Below are 25843 nucleotides of genomic sequence, written 5' to 3' on the forward strand. Positions count from 1 at the left end.
TTCAATTTATCAAATTGCCCCATTACATATTCTTGTGTTAGAGATTTGTTTCAGTTCAGCATTGAATACCACTTCTAGCAATGATATCTCCCCCAAATCTTATTCAGTGAGGACTGAAGCATTCATTTCATCTCTCCACTATGACCTTGTCTTCCATGAGTGCCCCTTTTACCCGTCGGTCATTTAGCAGTCCAACTTATTTTCTTTTGTGTGGTGTTAAATATCAATTCAATAGATATATCTAACTAGTCTTACTGGGAAATGATGGTCAACTACCCCTGTAGGACCTGAGGTTGAATTATGTGATGGTGTTTTCAGCATTTATTATTAGCCTGTGGTAGTGTTTTCAGCATTGTTGAAGGAGAAGATAGTGATATTCGTAGAATCTAATGGGTTACAAGATCCAAGACAACATGGCTTTACTAAAGGTAAATCGTGCCCAACGAATCTGATTGAATTCTTTGACAGGATGACCAGAGAATTAGATCAAGGAAGTACGCTAGATATAATTAACTTAGATTTCAACAAAGCCTTTGACACAGTTCCTCATAGGAGGCTCTTGAACAAACTTAACCGGCTGAAGTTAGGACCCAAAGTGGTGAACTTTATTAGAAACTGGTTGATGGACAGACATCAGAGGGTGGTGGTTAATGGAATTTGCTCAGAGGAAGGACAGATGAATAGTGGAGTGCCTCAAGAATTAATACTGGGGCCGATTCTGTTGAATATATTTGTGAGCGATATTGCTGAAGGGTTAGAAGGAAAGGTTTGCATTTTTGCAGATGACACCAAGATTGGCAACAGAGTGGACATCCTGGAGTGAGTGAAAAGCATGAAAAAGGATCTGCAAAATGGAAGAATGGTCTGATGTCTGGCAACTAAAATTCAGTGCAAAGAAGGGCAGAATGATGCATTTGGGGAGTAGAAATCCAAGAGAGATGTATCTGCTGGAAGGCGAGAGGCTGTACTGAAATATTAATAAATTTGAGGAGGCTATAATATAGTAGCTCAAGTTACTGCTCACCCTAAACGAGCCAAGCCAAATGTTTATCAAGAGCCTTATCCCAGTCTGTTACTGCTGTTGACTCTTGCCTCAAACAAGAGTTTCATTTTTTCAGAAAAAAAGCAACACCTGTATAGTTTTCTTAGGAAACATTAGAAACACATAAAAGAACATGTGTTCACGTATCTATTATTTATGTGATAGCTGCCATCACTGTGCATACAAGACTTATTTTGGTACAGATGTAGCCGCTGAGGTCTACTCCTTCTTATACCTGAATGGCAATAAGTAAATGATAATACATTGTCTTCCTCTGAAAATATTGAAGTTACTGTGTTGGAGAAAGTTAAACTTTCTTAATATTTGCAAAGAAGTCTTTTTGAATTCAAGACCATAGAAATGAGGATTATTGTTGGTCACTGTGCATATAACATTTAATATAACATTTTGACCATATATCTCTGATACTTATTTGACTGTATTGCTTACCAGTAAAGTAGCAAATTCAGTTTAAAGTTCTCACATTGATTCACAAAGCGTGAAACAGCAGGGAACCACTATCAACAACTGTAATTTTGCTTTCTACTGGAACATTCTGTGTTCATCTAATAAACTTCTGTTAGATGTGCCATTTTTTCATCAAATCAGACTTGAGGAATATTGTACCTCTATATTTTATGTGGTTGGTTCTTTGATATGGAATACAGGCAGTCCCCAGGTTAAGAATGAGTTTCATTTTTAAAGCTGTCTTTAAGTCTAATTTCTATGTACTGTAATAGAAAATGACCCGCGGCTAGCCCGCCGAAACAGGGGGGGGGGGAGGAAAGTGCTCACTGTAGGTACAGGGACAAGGCCATCCACCACCCCGGTGCGTCTGCAAGTGGAAGTTTCTCATGTGACACAAGAAAGGGTACTGAACGGGGGTGGCAAGAGGGAAGGGTGGTGGAGGAAAGGAATGGAACAGATGCTGAAGGGGGTGGGGAGAAACAGATGCTGAAAGGAAATGGGGAAGACAGAGTGGGGAGTAGACACTGAAGGGAAATGGGGAACAGAGAGTGGGGAAAAGACGCTGAAGGGAAATGGGGAAGACAGAGGAGAGAAGACGCTGAAGGGAAATGGGGAAGAGCGAGTGGGGAGAAGACGCTGAAGGGAAATGGGGAACTGAGAGTGGGGAGAAGATGCTGAAGGGAAATGGGGAAGAGAGAGTGGGGAGAAGACGCTGAAGGGAAATGGGGAAGTCAGAGATGAGAGAAGATGCTGAAGGGAAATGGGGAAGAGCGAGTGGGGAGAAGACGCCAAAGGGAAATGGGGAACAGAGAGTGGGGAGAAGATGCTGAAGGGAAATGGGGAAGACAGAGTAGGGAGAAGACGCTGAAGGGAAATGGGGAACAGAGAGTGGGGAGAAGACGCTGAAGGGAAATGGGGAAGACAGAGTGGGGAGAAGATGCTGAAGGGAAATGGGGAAGAGAGAGTGGGGAGAAGACACTGGAAGGGAAGAAGACAGATGCCAAACTATGGTGGGAGCGGAGGGAAGAAGGTGCCAGACCAATTGGTGGGGGGGGGGTGAAGGGAGAGGCGCAGTAATAGCAAATGGAAGATACAGAGAGAAGACACACAGTGGATGGAAGGAATTGAATGAGAAGATGAGGAAAGCAGAAACCAGACAACAAAGGTAGAAAAAAAAAAATCTTTTTTTTTTTTTTTTTTTTGCTTTAGGATAAAGTAGTATATTAGTTGTGTTGATAAAAATTTATAAACAAAGCCCTGCCAGCTGAACATCTCTTTCTCCAGTTCAGCAGCCAAAACTTTGATTTATAAGGAAGGAATAAGGTAAATATTGCAGTACTGAGGCTTGTATAGATGCTGCGGGGACAGTAGTCACGGGGATGGGAATGGGGAGGAGACAGTGGTCGCGGGGACGAGGCGGAGATGGTGGTGACGAGGACAGGGCGGTGACAGTGTTGATGGGGATGGGGCGGTGACTGGGACGGTGGTCACGGGGGCGGTGTCTTGGAGAAATTTTTTCCTTGTATCATTTTCTATGCTGTAACTCAGAACTTGTAGATTTTCAGGTTTTTGCTGCTTACCTCTGCTCCCAGCTGACAAAAGAGTCAACTGTCCCTACCAGCGTTCCCTCTAAGTTAAAGCATGCAAAACCACACATTGTTCTTAATGTGGCAATCCATCATTCCTGAATCTGTACAGGAGAAGTGTAAGGAGTCTGTGCCACTGGAAATATTTCTCGGTGAAATCAAATGAAGCCACAACTGCGTTCAAGTCGTTCTTAAATTGAGCATCTGTAACTTGTGGACTGCCTGTACTCTTATCTTTAGAATGACATAACATCACTAATACTGCTCTTTTTAAAAAATGTGATGTATTTTTTAAAATTTTAAATGGTTAATGTGGCTCAATTGTTTATTATATGTTTAACAATTCTGCTGTTATTTTTGCATTAGCATCCATCCAGTAAAACTTAAATCTGTTGCTTTGGCAGTCCCTGCACTGTGCTGATTATTGCAGTTGAGTATTCTGATGATAACAACTGAAATGTCTAATTTTCTTTTTGATTTTGTGCTTGATTTTATTTTGTTGTATTATATTTATGTTTTTTTATGTATATTCTGGTATCCACATAGAATTAAGAGAGAGTGTGAGCCAAATACAGTACTCCACATATCTTGGCTTAAGAGTGTGTTTCATTACTGTAATTTTTTTTTTCCTTGGAGGGGGGATTGGGGTGGCGACCCATGAAGCACTTTTGACATGTCTAATATACTGTTTATTCTTAATTTAAATGTTTATTAAAAAATAGTTGATTCTAGTTTAATATTTCTATTTGCAAATTGCAAAATAGAGCTACCTATACTTGTTTCTTTTACATACCGTATTGCAAATCGAATGCTAATAGGATGTGGGGCGAGGGAGGATATTTATCTTGTCTCTTCAGACTTTAACATTTCCAGTTGCATTTCTGTTAGTTTAGTTTTTTTGTTTGAGGTTTTTTTTGTTGACTAGAGTAAATAACTGTTGAATGGATGCAACAGTAACGCTTTTCTGGATTTTCTTTTTGAAGGTATTTGAAGCAGTGATTGCTTGGGTAAACCATGACATAGATGTGCGACAGGAACATTTGGCCCATCTGATGGAACATGTGCGATTGCCTTTACTCTCAAGGGAATATTTAGTGCAGGTAATCAAACCAAAGGATGCACACATTATCCATGTTATCACACCACCATAGTCTCCTACTGTTTCTAAAATACTGCAGATATCACCTAATTGCCATGTTGCTACAGAAGATGCATACCACGGTGTTCCTCATACATAAGGTTACCAGATTTTGGTGGGAAAATCTGTGTCACCTGTTAACATGCTTTTCAAAATATCAGTAGTGAGTAAGTGAATGGGGAGGCCAGGGATGTGTCTGGGAGAAAGTCTTCTTAAAAAAACAATAAAGAATCACACAATTGGGGATCAGTGATGGAAAACACTGGTGAGCAAGTAAGGATGGGGTACAATTTCCACATTCCTAAAAAAGTAGATTATTTAAATGTTCTTTTCAGTAAAAATGTATGGCCTTCTACACAAACATCTTGTTCCCTCACTCCTCAGTGATTTACTTGTCTTGTTCCTTTCCTTTATTCTGTAATCACTGGATAAAGGTGGTCCCATCTATGCCAAGTTCCAATCATGAATGACTTATGGGGGGCCATCACTGTATGGTAACTTTTTGGCAGACTATTAGTGGGGTGATTTTGTTTTTGCCTTCCCCAGTCAGCCAAAACAAAGAACAAAGGTGGTGGTTCCCAAAGCTTAAGTCAAGTAAGCCTTTTGAGTGTCTATCAGGAAAGGAAGCTTTATCAAACTATTGAATTGATATTTGAGGTCTAGACACCAAGAGTCATGAGCTACCCTCACTGAGATCTTGGCTGCTAATCAGGTACAGAGTTATATTTCCCCTAAAAGTAGAGTACTTTTATAGGTCATAATATTTCTGGGATTGGATTATGAAGAAGTGGAGTTTGCTGAAGGTGAAGGTTCCTCTCTTTTCACTCAGAACTTTCTTCTCAGTACAAAAGAATCTCTCCTAGAAGGTTTCACATGTTCTATTAGGGAAATGCCTCTTATACCATTCTCTTCCCACAGAGCTTAGCAGGAAAAAATGTAGAGACTTTTATCCAACTATTTCCTGGTCATAAAGAAAATAAGGATTCTGTCCCATCTTAGGCGGGCCTTGAACAAGTTTCTAGCCTGAGAAAAGATCAAAAGATGGTTTCCCTATTCCTTTTTTCAGAAAGGGAATCAATGTTCTCTAGATCTAAAGGAAATTTACAAGCACAAAAAGGTACTTCCCAGTCACTAGAACTGTCTCAGATTTGTAATAAAGATTATTTGCAGATGGATTTCTCGGAGTACTTAAGGAGGAACAATTGATTTGCTGGGAGCTGACCCTGATTTTGATTTTACTAAAATTTTGGAGACATCTCAAGATAAGTTACAACATTGTACTACTCTTCTAGTTAGTTTTGTTTGTGAAAATGATAAGATTTCCATATTATGAGTTTACTTTAAAATTAAAGACACTTTAAATTGTGGTCAGAAACTTAGGGCTCCTTTTACGAAGGCACGTTAGGGCCTTAATGCGTGGAATAGCGTGCGCTAGCCGCTACCGGCTCCTCTTGAGCAGGCAATAGTTTTTCGGATAATGCACGCTAATCCGGTGCATGCGCTAAAAACGCTAGCACACCTTCATAAAAGGAGCCCTTAGGATTTTCACTAATGTAGCTAGGCCTGCAAAGGTGAAGAGATTTCAAATCCCATACGCTTGCAGTTGGTGCTTCCTTTTTTTTCTTAAATTTAAATGTATGGTTATTTTTTAAGGGAATAATTTTGATCCTGTTCATCTGGAAAATTTTCTGTTAGATAAAGTATCAGCTGTGACGATGGTTAAAATTTAAGGGATTAATGTTTTGCAACAGGAAATGTACTGTAAGCACATTTTTTTAAAAAAATTAATAATTTGTGTTTCTGTTGATGTTTGTTGATTGATAACTTTCTTATAGTCGTATGTATCTTTTGTTTCTATTTCTTGAATTTCCTGTTTTCTTCTGAAACTTTAATAAAGAAATATAAAATAAAAAAATAATTAGCACCAATAACTCCTTTAATTGTTTACATACAATATATTCAATAAGCTTTGTAAAAGGTGGTTGATTAGACAGCAGTCGATACCATGAACAAGCGAAGATGCCTGCAAATTTCTTCCTAACAGGGCATAGTGAAGCTTTCTTAAGTCTACTAGGTTTAGTTAGCAAAGTGAAGAATGTGACCAAAGGTTCCCTAAGCGAAATCACTTCAGCATGCAGAATTTATGAGCTCCAGGCCTTGTTAATGGATCCACCCTATAAAAAGATTTTCAACAGTAGGGTGATTCTGTGCACAATTCTAAAGTTGCTTTCTGAATTGGTGCTGGGTTTTCATCTTAATCATCCTTTCAACATTTTTCTTTAAGGTGCATGCCCACAATAGTGGAATAGCCTAACTTTTAGGCCATATGCTGCTTTTGACTCCATTAAGCCTGGAACTACCATTCCAGGATACACTATTCAGTTGGATATGCTATTCAGTTGACCAGCGAGCTGAATCTCCTTTGCTTATGTCCTAACAGGCCTGACCTTAAAGAGTAATGTCAGGGTTCACAATGTCCGAGCTCTGGCTTTGTCAACAGCCCACTTGATGTTACTCTGTGTAAAGGAGATTATAGGTTTGGTCCTTAAAGTCATATCTCATTATTTAGAAAGATACCAGCTTCCCAACGTTTGGTCTCCTTTGGGGGCCTTGCTGATTATAGAGGTTATTTGCTGTATATGGTTGTTTTTGTGTTGTTCACGATCTTGTATTTGTTGGTGTGTGCCCTTTCCACTTTCAATAAACATATGTTTAAAAAAATACGTGACAGTAGGCAACCCATATCTTGGGAGTTCAAATTGTGAGGACTTGCACTACTGCTTGTTCTCAGAAAGAAACACATCCTCAGCAGGCGTTTTCCATGGAGAGCATTCAACAATATTCACACCCACCTCGACAAGATAACAACAAACCCTTCAACAGGAGAAGCCATCGCCGCAGACAGAAGCTGGACAGTCTTCCCCGTATTACATTGGTCGGATATGAATCGACTCTACAAAAAATACAGCCAAGCTTCTTGCGATCTAAATAACTGCCCCACCTACCGTTTATCAAACTCCTCCACCACATTCAGAGCCAACCTCATGCTATGGATTCAAACCACATTAACAGAAGGTCAATTCCCTCAAGACCTTGGAGAGATCATAATCACCCCAATCATGAAAGACCACAAAAGCCCAATAGACCTCTCCAACAACAGACCAATCACTTCAATATCAATATACGTTAAAATAATAGAAGGTCTAGTTGCACAATACCTCACCAACTACCTGGAAGACCATAACTTACTTCACCCCTCACAATCAGGATTTCAAACCAACCATAGCACAGAAACACTACTTGTAACACTACTAGACACAGCTCGACAGCAAATTAGCAAAGGCAAAAAGATGATGCTAATCCAACGACCTCTCCACAGCATTTGACCTGGTTTACCACTCCATACTGCTACAGATACTTGATGCCATTGGGATCTCAGGCAAGATCTACAATTGGTTCCAAGGATTCCTCAAATCAAGAACCTACAGGGTAAAGTCCAATAATATCAAATCAGAACCATGGTCCAACCCATGTGGAGTTCCACAAAGATCACCTCTATCACCTACGCTCTTCAACCTCTTTATTTCCTCCCTTGGAGCCACTTTAGGTAACTTAAATGTTACATCCTTCAGCTACACAGACGACATCACCATACTCCTCCCCTTCGACCCATCAGAGCCCACCACTACAGCAAAACTGGAAATAACCCTAGATGCAGTGGAAAAATGGATGGTAGACCACAAACTGAAACTAAACTCAGATAAAACAAAATTCCTTCTGCTCGAAAAGGCCAAAACTCCCACCATTACAGAACTGAAAATTAAAAACACCAAATACCCAATACAGCCCGAACTCAAACTCCTTGGAGTAACGATAGACAGATGCTGCATAATGCAGTCCCAAATCAATAAAACATCCCAGAAAGCTTTTTTAATTATGAGAAATCTACGTAAAATAAGAAAATTCTTTGACCCAGCAAAATTACTGATCGAAATTACAGACATAAAAGAGTTCCGAAAAGAAATAAAAACACTACTGTTCAAAAAATATCTCCCATCAATCTAAACCGCCATCTAATGAGTTCCCAATCAATTCCTTGGGAATAGAATCTCTTTATCCAACCCAAACTAAACACCCCTACTGTCCATACCATCAACATTAATTAACCATCATCATGCAATCATCAAAACAATAAATACACCTCCGCTTATAGGCACATAATGCTACTCTCCATCCGAAGAAACTAGACCCAGCTCATGTAACATCTTTTGTAATCTAGAACAAATTGTAATTCCTTATTCTCCACCAGTAGTAAATTGACTCAGTTGCTATGTAACATCTCCTGTGATATTGAATGTACTATAATTCTTCAATATAATCTGTAATTATCTCTTCTCCTGTAATGTAATTCTACTGGAAACGCCCAGATATCTTCTTTATTGTAATCCGTGGCTATGTTACATCTGCTGCGATATTGAATGTATTGTAACTCTTCACTGTTACTTGTATTCTACTCTTCTCCTGTAATGTAACTCTACTGGAAATGCCCAGATATCATCTTTATTGTAATCCGCCTAGAACCGCAAGGCACAGGCGGAATAGAAATCCCTAATGTAATGTAATGTAATGTAATTCAGGCTAATTGTCCAATCCCTAGTCTTAGGTCTACTGGACTATTGCAATTCCCTCTATCTACCTTGTCCTCCCAACATGATAAAACAACTTCAGATATACAAAACACTGCCCTCAGACTGATCTACTACCTGAGAAAATATGATCATATTACAACTGCCTTCCTAGACTCTCACTGGCTACCTATGCAAGCACGAATTCAATTCAAATTCTACTGTCTATTATTCAAAGCATTAAACGGCTTCACCCCCCCCTATCTAAACAACCGCCTAAACCAGTTCCTCATTTCAAGACAAAGAAGAACTCTGAACCCTTTTGCCTTCCCTCCACTCAAGGGCACTCAGCGCAAAAAGATGTTTGATAACCTTCTGGCGACGCAAGCAGCAAAACTTAACCACTCCATCTCCAACCTGTTGATGGCAATGGGCGACTTCAAAACTTTTCGAAAAGAAATCAAAACCCTACTTTTCAAAAAATTTATCCAGATATCTTAACCCAACCCTTCCCCCTCCTCCTAGATAAATTCTCCCCCAAAGCCTCCACTTAAATAATCTCTTCCTCTCCAAAACACCAACCAAGTATTCAGATCCCTGAAATGTAACGTAATCTTATTTGTACTCTAACTGTAATCTATTTGTTATATCACACAGTAACGTACAGTCAATTTAATATCCAATTTGCAAGTTCTTCCAGAATTAATCCAGCTACATCTCCTCCCTTGTAACCGAAAAAAAACAAAAAACTGTTGTAACTTCACTGGAAATGTCCAGTTAGCTCTTTTGTAATCCGCCTTGAACTGCAAGGTATAGGCGGAATAGAAGTCCCTAATGTAATGGAATGGAATGATTCAGTTCCTCATACACCCTCTCAGGTCTCCCAGGGGTTTTATTTAAATAAGCTGTTTCAGAGCAGAGGTAGACCCATGTGATGATGCAGTGTGGAAAGTATTGCCTCAAAATCTTCCAGAATTTGCTGTCAACTTAGAGAAGCCTTTCCCTCATACCGGACTTTGTCAGATGACATCACCTATTTGTAAGGATCTGACTTCTGCTGTCAATGGAGAACACTCGTTATAAATAAGTACATTTTTTTTAGAACAAAAATGTGATTTTATGAACTGGCCCTAAAGTTCAAAATACAGTATTGTGTGCTGCCATGCAGAAGACTTAATTCAAATTTCCTCTCCAAAGCTGACATTTTACTGTGGTGTGCCCTCCTGGTTTTAAAGCAGTATTAAGTATAAGCCTCATTTAAGACCCCTGTTTAGGCCTTAGAGCCGATAAGACTACTTCAGTACCAGCGAAGTCAGAGTTTAAATTAGAGAATGATACGGGGACAAATTTTTCCCCGTCCCCGCGGGAAGTCATTTTCCTGTCCCTGCCATGTTCCTGCCAGCTCTGTCCTTATCTGCACAAGCCTCAAACACTTTAAAATCATAAGTGTTCGAGGATTGTGCAGTTAAGGCAGAGCTTACAAGAATGGGGCAGGGACAGAGAAAGCGACAAAACTTGTAGGGATGGGATGGGGAAATTGAGTTCCTGCTGGGATAGGAAAACATTTCTCCCTATGTCATTCTCTAGTTTAAATCCCTCAAATATTCATTGTGACCTTGGACAAGCCACATAATCTTCCATTACCTTGGGTACAAACTTAAATTTTAAGCCTTTCAAGGACAGGGAAATACCCATTGTACCTGAATGCAATTCACTTTGAGCTATAACTGAAAAAGTATGAACGAAATCCTATTATAATTATTATTCAGACATTATATCATACCTGCCAGGGTAGGGGTTTAATTGCAGAGTAAAAAGAAGGGGAAAATACAATCAAACCTCAGTTTGCGAGTGACGCGGTTTGCGAGTGTTTTGCAAGACGATCAAAACATTCTAGCAAATCTTGCCTTGTAATCCGAGCGTTGACTCGATTTGTGAGCCCCCAACCCTGTGAACCGGCATCACCTCCCCCCCCTCGCCCAAACCCTTACCACGATGGGGCACAGGCACACTGCACCAACCCACAGGATGTGCCGGTGCCCAAAGCTTGCCGCTGCTTCTGCTGGGCCTTGAGCGTTTGCGCATGCTCAAGGCCTTCTGGTTCCCGCTCTCTCCGAGATTCTAATGAGATTCTCGGTGACACTCTAGCAAATCTTGCCTCGCAAACCGAGCATTGACTTGATTTGTGAGCCCCCACCCCTGTGAACTGACATCGCCACCCCACGAACTGGCATCACCCTCCTCCCAAACCCTTACCGCGACGGGGCACCGGCACGCAGCACCAACCCACAGGATGCGCCAGTGCCCAAAGAGCCTGCTGCTTGCCACTGCTTCTGCTGGGCCTTGAGCATCTGCACATGCTCAAGGCCTTCTGGCTTCTGCTCTTTCTGAAATTCTAATGAGATTGTTGGAGACACCGAGAATCTCATTACAATCTTGGAAAGAGCAGGAGCCAGAAGGCCTTGAGCGTGCGCAGATGCTCAAGGCCCAGCAGAAGCAGCGGCAGGCTCTTTGAACACAAGCACATCCTGTGGGTTGGTGCTGCATGCCGGTGCCCCATCGCGGTAAGGGTTTGGGTGAGGGGTGATACCGGTTCGCGGGAGGGCGATGCTGATTCGTGGGGGTGGGGTGGAAGCGCGCCAGTGGCCTCAGGGGGGGGTGTCTTAGGGATATGGAACGAATCAAATGAGAAACTCGCTTTGATATACGAGCATTTGATAAACTCGCTTTGATATTTGAGCATGCTTCTGGAACGAATTATGCTGGCAAACCAAGGTTCCACTGTAATGTGATTTTCCATTCATTTTTAGAGTATATAGTTGAAAATAGATTTTGACAAAAATATGTAAGTGTTCTTATAAGAATGGGGCCTATAGCAGCACTTTTAAGCATTGTTCAGAGGCAGAATGTTTTTCTTTTTTGAACTCAGCCCAGATGGTATACATTACATTTAATTACTTCTGTTAATCAATATGCATTGCAAATACAATGTGTGAGACTTTTTGTTCTTAAATTTTATTTATATGCAGAGAGTAGAAGAAGAGACGCTGGTTAAAAACAGCAGTGCCTGCAAAGATTACCTCATCGAAGCTATGAAGTATCACTTGCTTTCAAATGATCAGAGGACATTAATGAAAAGCAAACGAACTAGACAAAGGACACCTGTAAGCCTTCCAAAAGTAAGAGCCATTTTTCAAGTGTGCAGTTACCCTTAATACATTTCACAGGGTAAGATGAATAGAAATATTTTTTCCTCTTGTGTTAGTGAGGAGTGTGTGGCGCAGTAATTGGATCTACAGCTTCAGCACCCTGGGGTTGTGGGTTCAAACCCACGCTGCTCCTTGTGACCCTGGGCAAGTCACTTAATCCTCCATAGCCCCAGGTACGTTAGATAGATTGTGAGCCTACCAGGACAGAGAGAGAAAATGCTTGAGTACCTGATTGTAAAAAACCGCTTAGATAATCTTGATAGGCGGTATATAAAATCCTAATAAACTTGAAACTTGAACTGACTGTTACTTCCTTGCCAGATCCTTAACGTGTTACATTGGATAGCACAGCAACAAAGGAACATCAAACATTTAAAAGGGGGGGGTTGCATATATAGGCACATGGAAACCTTGATGTCCTTGAATCATTGGTCATAACACTGGTTAGAACCTTAGTATTAATATTACAGTACTGCTGGAGGAAGTGACGTCACTCAACCGAATGGCAGGGTGAATTGTGAGCTCCGTAGGGGCTTCTAGTTACGAGTGCATAAATAGCTTCCCGCGAGCAGCATTACTCCCGATTGAGGGCGCTTGGTTGATACGAGTGTATGGCGAGTTGCCGGCGACTGGAAAAGTTCCATTTTAGTGAAGCAGCGAGTGGAAAACGAACGGTGAAAGGACCGGTGTCGCCTGTCATGCAATCCAAGATGGTGCCGTTCCACCTGATGAGAGTACTTCTGCACTAAAAGTGACGCTGGAAGTTTGATTTCAAGACTTGAAGGCCGAGATGAAGGGGGTAAGGGAAGATGTTAAGACGGCGATGGCCGAGCTTCGGGCTGAAGTCAGAGAGCTCGGAGGTAGGGTCGAGGCCTCCGAGAAGCATGTGTCCAATTGGAGGAGATGGTGGAGGAAACTAAGACAGCGATGGCACAGCAGGTGAAGGAGCTGGCAGATTTACAGGCTCAAATTGAGGACCTGGAAAACAGGTCCCACAGGAGCAATCTACACTTTAAAGGAATACCGGAGGATGAGCGGCACAAGGATTGCAAAGCAGTGGCACAAGAATTTTGTAGTCAACTGTTGGGACCTGACGAGCCAATGGATTCTGCGGCTATTATTCTTTTGCGGGCCCATCAAGGTTTGGGAGTGTGCAGACCGGGCGCCCCTAAAGATGTCATTGCTTGTTTTGGGGACTACTTAGTCAAGGAAAAAATACTCCAAGCTGCCCGAAGACAACCACAATTTCAATGGCATGGGATTACAGTGGGAGTATATCAGGACTTGGCTTTATCTACATTGCAGAAGCGTCGGACCTTCAAGGATTTGACTCAAGTGCTGCATGCAGAGGGGCACCGTTATTGGTGGTTGTTCCCGTTTAGAGTATGGATGACTGTTAATGGCAAGTCCCGCAGAGTGGACACCTTGGGTGATGCGTGGTTGGTTTTGAAAGACTTGGGTTGAAATAACTTGCCCTCCGTACTGGCGGTGGTGACCCCCTCTAAGAAGCCCACTAAAAAGCTGACCCCAATGGAGACCTGAGGGTTTGGTGGCATATTGGAGGGACTACAGTGGATGATCTGGACTGGGGGTTGGAGCGGTTCTAACTACCATCAGTGAACTTCTGAATTATGGGACTTGATGGTGGAGTGCTTGGGGAGCGAGGGGATGGATTGTGAGGTAGGACTCCCTGACCTATATTGAGGTTTTATGTGGGATGCGTGAATGAAGTCAGGGGGGTCTGTGTATTGGTATGGAATGATTGGAGTACGTGGAGACGTTTAGGAAGGGGTTCTTGGAAGTATAGATGTATAGTGTGAAGTTTCAGTGGGGGTTGGGGTGCTTGAGTGAGGAGTGGGGGTCGGAGGGCCTGGTAACATGGTATTATTGTGTGGGAGATGCTATCATATATAATAGGGGATTTGAGTGGTTGGGAAGTATGGGGGAGTCAGATGCCTTTTGGGGGAGACTTCATTCTTTCTCAATGACTGGTCTGGAACATACTAGATCAGCATGTGTGGGGGGAGGGGGAGAAGGGAGGTCATGGGGATTACTGTGGATTCTGCTGGGGGAACACGGGGACAAGGGGGGACGAGATTTACTGAGGATCGGGTCCTGGAATGTTAATGGGTTGAACAGTCAAGGGAAAAGGAGTATCGTTTTCAGGGAATTGAAGAGATTGCGATGGGACATATGCATGTTGCAGGAGACACACTTGAAGCCTAGGGATGCAGCTTTATTGCAACATCCTGCCTTTGAATATGTTTGGACACATCAGGGACAGATTACTACTAAAAAAACGGGTGGGATTGCAGTCTTGGTGAAAAGGGGCTGGGATTGGTAATAGATCAGGTATATAGGGATCCCAAAGGGAGATGTTTAGCTTTGAGAGAGACACTACAAGGGCAACGAGTGACGCTAGTGAACATCTATGGTCCCAATGTGGATCAGGCTGCGTTCTTTCATCATTTAAAAGATAAGTTGTTGCAGTTTATTCAGGGGGTGGTGTTTATGAGGGGGATTTCAATGTAATTCCAGATGGAAGGGGGGCTTCTCAAAGGGGGAATGCCTGTACTTGTCAGGCGTTCATTCATACCTTGGGCTTAGTGGATTGCTGGCGCCTTCTGCATGGGACTCAGCAAAATTATACTCATTATTCTGACGCTCAACATACGTATACACGGATAGATGGGCTTTGGGTTCATAGGAACCAATGGGGTAAGATCAGGGAGGCTGAAATTGAGGTTATTCAAGTCTCGGACCATGCTCCAGTATTGGTGGATTGTGCTGTTGTGGGGGTGGGGGAAGGTACCCGTTATTAGAGACTGAACAACAAGCTGCTTACCACACCCGAGAAGGTGGCGGAGGTTACTCATAGATACTTACTTGGAGTTTAATGATACGGGGGAGGTGTCTGATGGGATCCTATGGGATGCATTGAAAACAGTGTTGCGGGGCGTTTTTATTAAGTGGGGAGCCAGATTCAAACATCGTAGAGCTCGAGTGCAGTTAGGTTTGCGTGAACGCCTGATCTCTCTGGAATTGGATCATAAACGATCCCCGGATCCTCAGACGTTGATGCAATTACGTCAGGTATGGGGAGAGTTGACTCAGCTTCAAATAGAAGAGTATAACCATGTGCGCAAGTGGTTTCGGTCTACCCTATATGAGCTTAGTAATAAGTGCAGTGCCCAGTTGGCTCGCTATATTAAAATAAAACAAGCGAAAGCCTCTATTGCAACAATACGAGTTGGGAGGGGGGGTCTTACAGGTCACGGATGCGGATATTGGTAAATCCTTTCTGGATTTCTATCGCTGCCTATATAGTGCGGAAGGAGCTGGGGGAGCTGGGGAGGTGACTAGTTTTTTGGATAAGGTATTCCTGCTGGTCCTGTCCCCCGAGGAACAAGTGCAACTTAATGAACCGATCACGTTGGGGGAGGTATTGGGTGTCATTAGGGGATTCAAGCCTGGGAATCACCTGGACTGGATGGTTATACGAGCTGATTCTATAAGAAATTTGGAGATCAGGTGGGCCCATTGTTGGTGCTTATCGTGAATGGGGCTCAACAGGGGGGGTCTCCTACCTGGTACAATGGGAGAAGCGGGTATTGTGATTCTTCTAAAACCTGGGAGAGATCTGTTAAATTGCAGATCTTATAGACCTATCTCCCTGTTGAATGTTGATGCAAAAATTATCGCTAAGGTTTTGGCTTTATGTCTGGGAAAATTGCTCCCAAGGGTAATACACATGGATCAATCGGGGTTCATTCAACGGAGAAAGGTGGGGAATAATATTCGGCATACTCTGCATTTGATGTGGAAAGTGAAGCAGAGACAGGAACCTGCGGTATTGATGGCGGTTGACACGGAGAAAGCCTTCGATCGGGTATCATGGGACTTCCTGTGGACGGTGATAGGGAAAATGGGCGTGGGGGGGTTGTTTAATGAATGGGTTCGAGCATTATATCATGCCCCTAGAGTGTGTCTTCGGATTAACCAAGCGTACACTGATTTTTTTTCAATTGCACGTGGCACTAGGCAAGGGTGTCCATTATCCCCCTTACTTTTTGCATTCTCCATTGAACCATTGGCGCTTATGATAAGGCATCACACGCATTTGAAGGGGATTTTGGTAGAAGGGATGGAACATCGTATAGCTCTCTTTGCTGATGATATCCTCCTGTACATAGTGGGGCCGGAACATACAGTACCTCACCTGTTGCTTATTTTTGAGGAGTATGGGCGAGCTTCGGGTTTTAAGATCAACTTAGATAAACTGAAATGATGAATCTTACACTAGGGAAGTCCGGGGTTCTAGCCCTTCGACGCAGGTTCTCATTTAAGTGGACATCTAAGATCCTTAAATATCTGGGTATCTATTTGCCTGGGGACTTGACTTGTTTATATGAGGTTAATTATGGGCCGGTTATCCAACAGATCTGGTCGGATCTCCGATGCTGGCATGGGCTTTGGTTTTCCTGGGGAGGGCATACAGCGGTGCTTCAAATGAATGTTTTGCCAAGGTTGCTCTTTATGTTTCTGACTTTACCTGTTCCCATTCCGGTGCGGAAGTTTAAGCTGTTACAAGCAGAATTTCGGGATTTTATTTGGCAGCATAAAACGCCTAAAATTTCTCAGACGGTGATGTGGGCAGATAGAGCTCGGGGAGGGAAAGGGGCCCTAATCTCCAATGGTATTATCAAGCTGTACAGTTGAAGATGTTACTGGAGTGGGAGCTGGGTTCTCATAAGTGGGGGGTGTTGTTGGAACAGGCGTTTGCACCACAGGGTAGATTGGCAACAAGGCTTTGGTTTTTTTAGACTGTACAGCAGTGGGCAGTGGAGACTGACAATATCTTATATTCTACACCTAATCAAGCTGTGGGATAACATGAAAAAGACTTGTAATAATGGGCTGGGGTATTCTCCATTAGCTTCTTTGAGGGATGAGCCACAATTTTTGGTGGGTACGACCTATAGAGAATGACACGGTGGTTGTTACCCGTGGTTAGCCGCAAGTAGCTATGGGTAACCTGCTGAAACGGGGAAAGAAAAAATAGTGGTCGCTGCGGGGACGGGGACAAGGCCATTCACCTCCCTCCACCTCACCTTATATGCAGAGTTTGCCGGCTTTCTTTTTCGCCCAGCTGCACGCTTTCAAAAAGCCGTGCACACACGGCTTCTCGAGTTGTTCAATCTTCTCCTCTGCTGCAACTTCCTGTTTCCGGTTGTGTCAGAGGAGAAGATTGAACAACTGAGCAGCTGTGCCTGGGTGAAAAAGAAAACCGGCAAACTCGGCATCTAAGGTGAGGTGGAAGGAGGGAGCTGACGGAACGCTGCAATCGGGCGGGAGGGGGCTGCTGGACCGCGCGATCCTTGATTGCCTCACTGCGGAGACAAGACCATTCACTGCTCCATGGGGGGCAATGCCAGATACATAGGGGAGATATTAGAAATGGGGAAAATAGGAACACAGAAGCGAGATTGTTTGGGGACCGAGCTCGCAGGCTCCAGCGGCTTGCACAAATTACACTGAATACATTCTGAGATTTATTTTTTAACAGAAGATTAATATTGTTTGATTGCTTTATAATGCATGAATATGTGCTTTCATATGTTTTGAATGTTCCAATAGTCATGGTATACAATATTTATGTCTCATAATGAAAACCATTTCAAAAATTTATGAAAAGTAAAACTAAATTTCTTTTTCCTAGGTAATGGTAGTTGTTGGTGGCCAAGCGCCTAAAGCTATCCGTAGTGTGGAATGTTATGATTTTAAAGAAGAACGATGGTACCAGGTAGCTGAATTGCCTTCTAGAAGATGTAGGGCAGGTAAATTAAACTGTTTCTATATGTCTGGTAATTGTGATGGCTTGTGATACTGGCATCACATTTAAAAAATACCGAGGTAAATATTCAGTTGTTGGCGGTGAGCATTTTTTAGCTGCTACCAGCATTATTCCTTGGTTTGATTCAGGACCATGTCCTGGCACCAGCATTGAATATCTGGGTTTATGCAGCTTGTTATCTCTTATCCAGTTAAGTGTGATACTCAGCACTTCACCACCTAAGCAACACTGCTTAAAGATAGGACTGTGTTTTATGCGGTCCAATATGGCTGCTCAATTTAGGCCATTAACTTCTGGACTACCCACAAAATAGATCTCACTTAGTTTATCGGTCAGTGGTGATATTCAGCAGTACTAACCAGTTAAATGCCGCTGATTATTAGTGGATAGCTCTACATAAGTGATTTAACTGGCCAGAAGCCATTTCTGGCCTGTTAAATTGCTTTGAATATTGACCCCGTTGTTTATATATGTTTGAAATTTGGTGGAAATTTGATCAGAATTGTAGTATGAGGTAAACAGTGGTATAATTTGCAGCCTTTGTTTTCATCTAAAGGCCAGATGTCTCTACAGCAGGGGTGTCAAAGTCCCTCCTCGAGAGCCGCAATCCATTTGGGTTTTCAGGATTTCCCCAATGAATATGCATGAGATCTATTAGCATACAATGAAAGCAGTACATGCAAATAGATCTCATGCATATCATATTCATTGGGGAAATCCTGAAAACCCGACCGGACTGCGGCCCTCGATGAGGAACTTTGACACCCCTGCTCTACAGAGTATGTTTAAGCTGTTATAAGATATGATCATGATATAATGCAGAACCGTTCCAGCATTTATCAATTGTAATTTATTATTATGTACACTTTATGAAAAATTAGAAAATAAAAAATAATGGAAAAAAAAAAAAAAAAAGAACCGTTCCAGTATCTATAATGTCTATGGACTTTTTGGTAAAGAGGCCTTAACCGAGATTCATCTTGTATAGCTTATTGTAATCTTATAGCACCATATGCATATAGATTGTTTAGATAATCTGTTTGAAGAAAACATTACGGGTTGCACTCAACTAAGAAGTTGGGAATAAAATGACATAGTAAATGATACGAGAACAAGACCAAATATGCCTATTCACTTTGCCCACCAAGGTGCTCAATTGTGGGTCCTTCTTTATACCATTTCATCATTAGGCTTCTGACTCTCTGATTTCTTCTTTCCTCATTCCCTTCTGGTGCCTTATTTCAAATTCTTTAAACCTTTTTATGTTTTTCACATTGAACTGTCAAATAATGAAATTCAAAATACATTAAACTTACTGTTTGTTTCGTTGATCTACATAACATACATTGAGAAGTAGTACATTACCTTAAGGATGTGCTGAGACTGGAGTCGGTCCAGAGAATGGCCACCCGGATGGTCTCAGGACTCAAGGATCTCTCGTACGAGGAACGGCTGGATAAGTTGCAGCTGTACTCACTCGAGGAACACAGAGAGAGGGGTGACATGATCGAGACATTCAAGTATCTCACGGGCCGCATCGAGGTGGAAGAAGATATCTTCTTTTTCAAGGGTCCCGCGGTAACAAGGGGGCATCCGTGGAAAATCAGGGGCGGGAAACTGCATGGGGACACCAGGAAATTCTTTTTCACTGAAAGGGTGGTTGATCGCTGGAAAAGTCTTCCACTTCAGGTTATTGAGGCCAGCAGTGTGCCTGATTTTAAGGCCAAATGGGATAGACACGTGGGATCTATTCACAGAGAAAGGTAGGGGAGGGTCATTGGGGTGGGCAGACTAGATGGGCCGTGGCCCTTATCTGCCATCTATTTCTATGTTTCTATGTACTTGATCCTCTTGTGTGCATAGAACTAGCATAGAAGACATACTTGTATGTATACATCTTGTATGCTTAAAACTTTATTAAATTGTAAGTTTAGCTCAAATTGGTGTATGCTAAAATGAGAGTGTAAAGATCCACCAAACTTTTTACATTGGCTTTTTAATTATTTTGATATGGCCTACAAGGATTTGATACTAACATTTTAGAAAGGCACTAGCATAACCCTTACTGGTAGTTAAGACAATTTCATCATTGACACTATACTATAAGTAAGCTTATATTCCACTTATTTAAATAGAATTCTAAGTAGATTACAATAAAAGGGTGCCTCAGCAATTAGAGGGAAATTACAAAACAATATTAATATCTACACAAAAAATGAAGTAAAACATTTAAGCAATAAAAATGTTTTCAGAGCTTTGTGAAATATAAGATAAGTAGGTAATTCCCTGAGCCACTACTTGCCCTGGATCGGTAGCATGGAATGTTGCTGCTCCTTGGGTTTTAGCCAGGTACTAAGGACCTGGATTGTCCACCGTGAGAACAGGCTACTGGGCTTGATGGACCATTGGTCTGACCCAGTAAGGCTATTCTTATGTCTTATGCCTTAAATCATTCTAAATTGTAGCCCCCTGAAAGGAAAAGGGACGTTCCAGTTGCTTCTTATATTTTGAATTTTTTCTTTGATGGAAAATTAAAGTCTCATTAATTGGCTAGAAAGGAGTTTGTGTCCTATAAGGCATTGTATTATGGAACCTCAAATAAGGCGGGAAGATTACTAGCTAACTATTTAAAAGCAAAAAAAAGGAAAGCTAATATAATGGCTATTTCAGATGATAATGGAATAATTCATTCTCAAATTAAAAATATTTTACAACAATTTTTGAAATTTTATGAAAGCTTGTATTCTTCTGAGCATTATTTTAATAAAGAGAAAGATGGTTTTGAATTTTTAAAGTTGATTAATGGGCCTAAAGTTCCTGATCATATGAAAGAAAATCTCGAAGCACCTATAACACAAAAAGAAATTCAGAGGGCTTTAAAGTCCCTTAGAGTTGGATCCGCTCCAGGAAGTGATGGATATACGGTAGAATTTTTTAACTCTTTTCAAACTATCTTGTTACCCCATCTTTTCAAATTATATCAGTTTCAACTAAATAAAGGTTGTATTTCAGGTACTATGGCAGAAGCTTTAACAATAGTTTTGCCTAAGCCAAACAGAGATCCTATGTTGGTTTCAAACTATAGGCCTATTTCTTTGATTAATGTTGATGGGAAATTGTTAGCTAAAATATTGGCTTTGCGTTTGAATAAGGCTCTCCCTTATATTATTGGTATGCATCAAACAGGTTTTGTTGCTCAAAGACATTCTTCAAATAACACCAGATTAGCTTTTCATATTTTACATTTAACAAAGGATATGAAAGATCCGGCTTTCTCTGTCTCTTTAGATGCAGAGAAAGCATTTGATCGGGTAGAATGGACTTTTATGTATCAAGTAATGGATTGGTTTGGTATTGGTTCTCGATTTATACAAATGATTCAATCCCTGTATAGCTCCCCATCTGCTAGATTATATATAAATAATACTTTTTCAGAAAGGTTCTTTTTAGAAAGGGGAGTTAGACAGGGTTGTCCATTATCTCCTTTGTTATTTGATATTGTTTTGGAACCTCTACTTTTAGCTATTCAACAATCAAAGGAGATAGAAGGTATTCCTTATGCAGGTCGGGAATATAAAATCTCTGCTTATGCAGATGATATTTTGATTCATTTGAGAAATCCGGAGTCAACCATTCCACATTTATTGGATTTGATTGATAAATTTGGAAAATTCTCAGGTTATAAAATAAATTGGAATAAATCAGAAATTCTTCCACTAAATGTACATTGTATAAAAGGCTTATTTGATTCGTTTCAGTTTAGTTGGAAGAAAGATGGAATAAAATATTTAGGAATTTGGATAAAAAGTACATTGGAAGAAACAATGAAGGTAAATGAAAAATCCTTTTTACTAAAAGTTACAGAATTGTGTGAGCAATGGAATCCTTTGCATATCTTGGTGGGGGAGAGTGCAACCAGTAAAGATGATGATTTTGCCTATAGTTTGTTACCAAATGAGTATGTTACCAGTTTATTTTCAAGAGTCCTTTTACAAAAAATTAAATAATATTTTGACAAAATTTGTTTGGCTTGGGAAAAAACCAAGAATTGCTTTAGTATCATTGCAAAAATCAATTGTGGAGGGTGGGGTAAATTTTCCAAACTTCTATAGGTACCATCAAGCCTATATATTGCGTCAAGGTATGTATTGGATCCTCCCTGAGCTTATTGATCATCAACCAGATTGGTTATATTTGGAACGGAATTTGGTGTCCCCTATGAGACTTCCACATGTATTAAGAATCAGATTTCATAAATATGCTAAGGACAATATAATTTTATTGGATACTTGGAAAACTATTAAATTTATTGATAAATTAACAGAGGTACCAATAATGAAATCTACTTTACAGTCCTTATGGTTAAACTCCAAGATTTAAATAGGCGGTGCTGGAATCGCTTGGAAGAATTGGATGTAGGCAAATATTAGGACATTAGATGATCTTATTTCTAATGGTAATCTGCTTGAGTTTTCACAACTGCAGCATTAATTTGGTATTTCAAACACTCAACAATATAGGTGCTTGCAGTTGAAGCAGGCTATTCAGATGGGGTTCCCTGAATGGAAAAATTTGAAAACTTATTTTAGCTTGCAAATCCTTTGCTACCAAATAGATTTAATAGGACATCAGGCTGCCCAGTGGTATAAATTGATTTCTGGATTTTTAAATAAAAAACCAAAAAATAATCTTAGAGACATTTGGAGTATCGAGTTAAAACAGCATATTTCTGTTTCTCGTTGGCCACGAATCTGGACTTGGAGATTAAGATGTACAATGTCAGCATCTATGAGACAAACATGGTTGTTTTTATTACATATAATTTTTTGGACTCCAGTTTGGTTGAATAAAGTAGATAGTTCTAAATCTAATAGATGTTGGCATTGTCATATTGATATTGGGACTTTGGATCATCTTTTGTTTTTTTGTCCATTGATACTTGGCTTTTGGAAGTCGATATGGGGGCAAATTAATAATATTCTTCAAACCTCTATTCCTTTGACATATGAAGCAATAATTTCTGGTACGAATCTTCAGGATAAACCCACTTTGAATAAAAATAATAGTCGTCTTTTTATGATCCTATCAGGAATAGGGGTTCAAATGATTACGTCTAATTGGAAACATCATGATAGGATTAATTTTAGTTTTTGGTGGGCAACTGTATGTGCAACATATAAATATGAAAAGATTATGGCAGAACGTCTAGGGTTTATTAAATCTTTTAAGGGGATTTGGGATCCATTAACTAATTTTCTCGCATTATAATTAAAATGATTCCTTTTTTTTATGTTAGATTCCTATGCACATCCAGGGGGGGTTCTGGGGTAGGGGGATGTTTTAATTATTTAGAGGTATAAATTTCATAATATTTTATAATATTGTTAGTTAAGTATACTTCATTATTATTGTAGGTTAAGAAGGGATTTAAAATATTTCTTGTATTAATTCTGATGTTAATAATGTATTTTCATACAGTATTCTTTTGATTTTATAACTGTATACATTGTCAAGTTCAAAATATCAATAAAGAAATTGAAAAAAAAAATATGATGCATAAGGGTTTTGATTACTATATAAATTCCTTCATGACGTCAATCAATGAGAAGCTCTCTCAAATTTGCTCAAACAGTAAATCAATCTAGCTGCAGTATTCTGGAGAAATTGAAGTTTTCTTTGCAGTTTTGTAGAAATTACACTATATATAATTAGCTAACATTTGATTTGTATAGTCTAGGTGAGCGATAAGTGAAAACAAATGTCTTTAAACTTTTATTGCAGGTGTGGTCTACTTGAATGGCCTGGTTTTTGCTATTGGTGGATTCAATGGTTCTTTAAGAGTTCGTACAGTCGATTCATATGATCCTGTGAAGGATCAGTGGACAACTGTTGCCAACATGCAAGACAGAAGAAGCACATTAGGAGCTGCAGTGCTCAATGGACTGTTATATGCTGTTGGAGGCTTTGATGGAAGTACAGGTATTTGTTTTACTGATTGGTAGTGCTGTTAGAATAGGGATCACACACTGTTCCATAATTGTGTAGGTATTCATTTTACGGTGATGGAACTAGTTATTTGCATGCTTTGACACTGGTCAAGAGAGCAAAATGGGAGGCCACAAGAGCTAAAGCTTTTTTTTTTTTTTTTTTTTTAATGTAGCTCCTTGCTTATGACACGAAGTTGTTAAATCGCAAGATTGTGAAAAATTGTAAAAGGACTTTGTGAGACTGGGCAGATGCAGATGATGTTTAATGTAAGTGCAAAGAGGAACCCAAACTATAGCTATGTTATATAGGGTTCCACATTAGGAGTCACCACCTAGGCCAGGGGTAGGCAATTCCGGTCCTCAAGAGCCAGAGCCAGGTCAGGTTTTCAGGCTATCCACAATGGATTTGCATGCACTGCCTCCTTGAGATGCAAATCTATCTCATGCATATTTATTGTGGATATCCTGAAAACCTGACCTGGCTCCGGCTCTCGAGGAGCAGAATTGCCTACCCCTGACCTAGGCAAAGGATCTAGGTGTCATCATTGAGGATGTGTTGAAACCCTCAGCTCAGTGTGCAGTGATGGCTAAGAAAGTAAATAGAATATTAGGAATTATCAGGAAAGGAATGAATGAATTGAAAGGAATGAAAACCAAGAATGTTATAATGCCCTTATATTGCTCCATGGTGCAGCCATACTTTGAATACTGTGTGCAGTTCTGGTCACCGCATCTTAAAAAAGATGCAGCAGAATTAGAAAAGGTATAGATAAGGGCAATGGAATTGACAAAAGGGATGGGATCATTTCCTTATGAGGAAGGCCTAAAGTGGCTAAGGCTCTTCAGACTGGAGAAGAGACAGCTCCGGGGAGATATGATAGAGGACCATAAAATACAGAGAGGAGTAGAATGGGTAGATGTGAATAGATTGTTTACTCTTTCCAAAAATATTATGACTAAGGGAGCATGTGATGGAGCTACTGAGTAGTAGATTTAAAACAAACTAGATGAAATATTTCTTCATTCAATGTGTAATTAAACTCTGGAATTCATTGCTGGAGAATTTGGTGAAAGCAGGGTTTTTAAAAGTTTGGATAATTTCCTAAAACAAAAGTCCATAAACCATTATGAAGATGGATTTGGGAAAATCCACTGCTTATTCCTAAGATAAGCAGCATAAAATCTATTTATTCTTTGGGATCTTGTCAGGTACTTGTGACTCGGGTTGGCCACTGTTCGAAACAGTATACTGGGTTTGATGGACCTTCAGTCTGTCCCAGTATGGTAGCTCTTGTGTTCATAAGACTTTTCCTTCAGGAACATACCCAAACCTTTTTTTTAAACCCTGATATGCTGATTGCTTGCACCACATTCTTTCAAACATGTTCCAGAGCTTAACAATTCATTGAATGAAAAAAAAGTTCTCCTTTATGTTTTAAAAATATTACTGTGTAACTTCATGGAGTGTCCCCTCATCTTCATACATTTTGAAAAAGTAAACAATCAATTCATATTTACCCATTCCACTCCATTCAGGATTTTGCAGACTTCCATCCCTTTAGGGCTTCTTTTACTAAGCTGCAATAGCGTTTTTAGCGCGCACAGAAATTTAGCGTGTGCTAAATCTGCGCTTCGCGGTTAGAACCAACGCCAGCTCAATGCTGGCGTTAGCGTCTAGCATGCGGCAATTCTGCGTGCGCTAAAACCACTATTGCAGCTTAGTAAAAGGAGCCCTTAATCTTTTTGGTCACCTTTCTTTGAACTTTTTGTAATTCAGATAGAATTGCAAACTGCACTTAAAAAAGTGAGATCACCCTATGAAGCAATTCAGAAGCATTAGAATATTTGTCGTAGTTTCTATTCCTTTCCTACTAATTCCCAACATTCTGTTTGCTGTTTTGGCTATTGCCGCACACTCAGCAGAAGATTTTAAT

At 40.6% G+C, this 25843-nt stretch overlaps 1 protein-coding gene across 2 annotated transcripts in view; it reads left to right on the plus strand.

The window, feature by feature from the left end:
* Nucleotides 1–25843, plus strand: part of LOC117359300 (kelch-like protein 2) — a 244718-nt gene that overhangs the window by 182627 nt on the left and 36248 nt on the right. For both annotated transcript variants that reach the window (XM_033941843.1, XM_033941834.1), the window contains 4 exons: nt 4080–4196; nt 11889–12038; nt 17788–17905; nt 23704–23901. In XM_033941843.1, coding sequence (XP_033797734.1) covers nt 4080–4196; nt 11889–12038; nt 17788–17905; nt 23704–23901 — 583 coding nt within the window. The remainder of the gene's footprint in view (nt 1–4079; nt 4197–11888; nt 12039–17787; nt 17906–23703; nt 23902–25843) is intronic.

Source organism: Geotrypetes seraphini, chromosome 1 (assembly GCF_902459505.1).
Source record: "Geotrypetes seraphini chromosome 1, aGeoSer1.1, whole genome shotgun sequence".
Taxonomy (NCBI): Eukaryota; Metazoa; Chordata; class Amphibia; order Gymnophiona; family Dermophiidae; genus Geotrypetes; species Geotrypetes seraphini.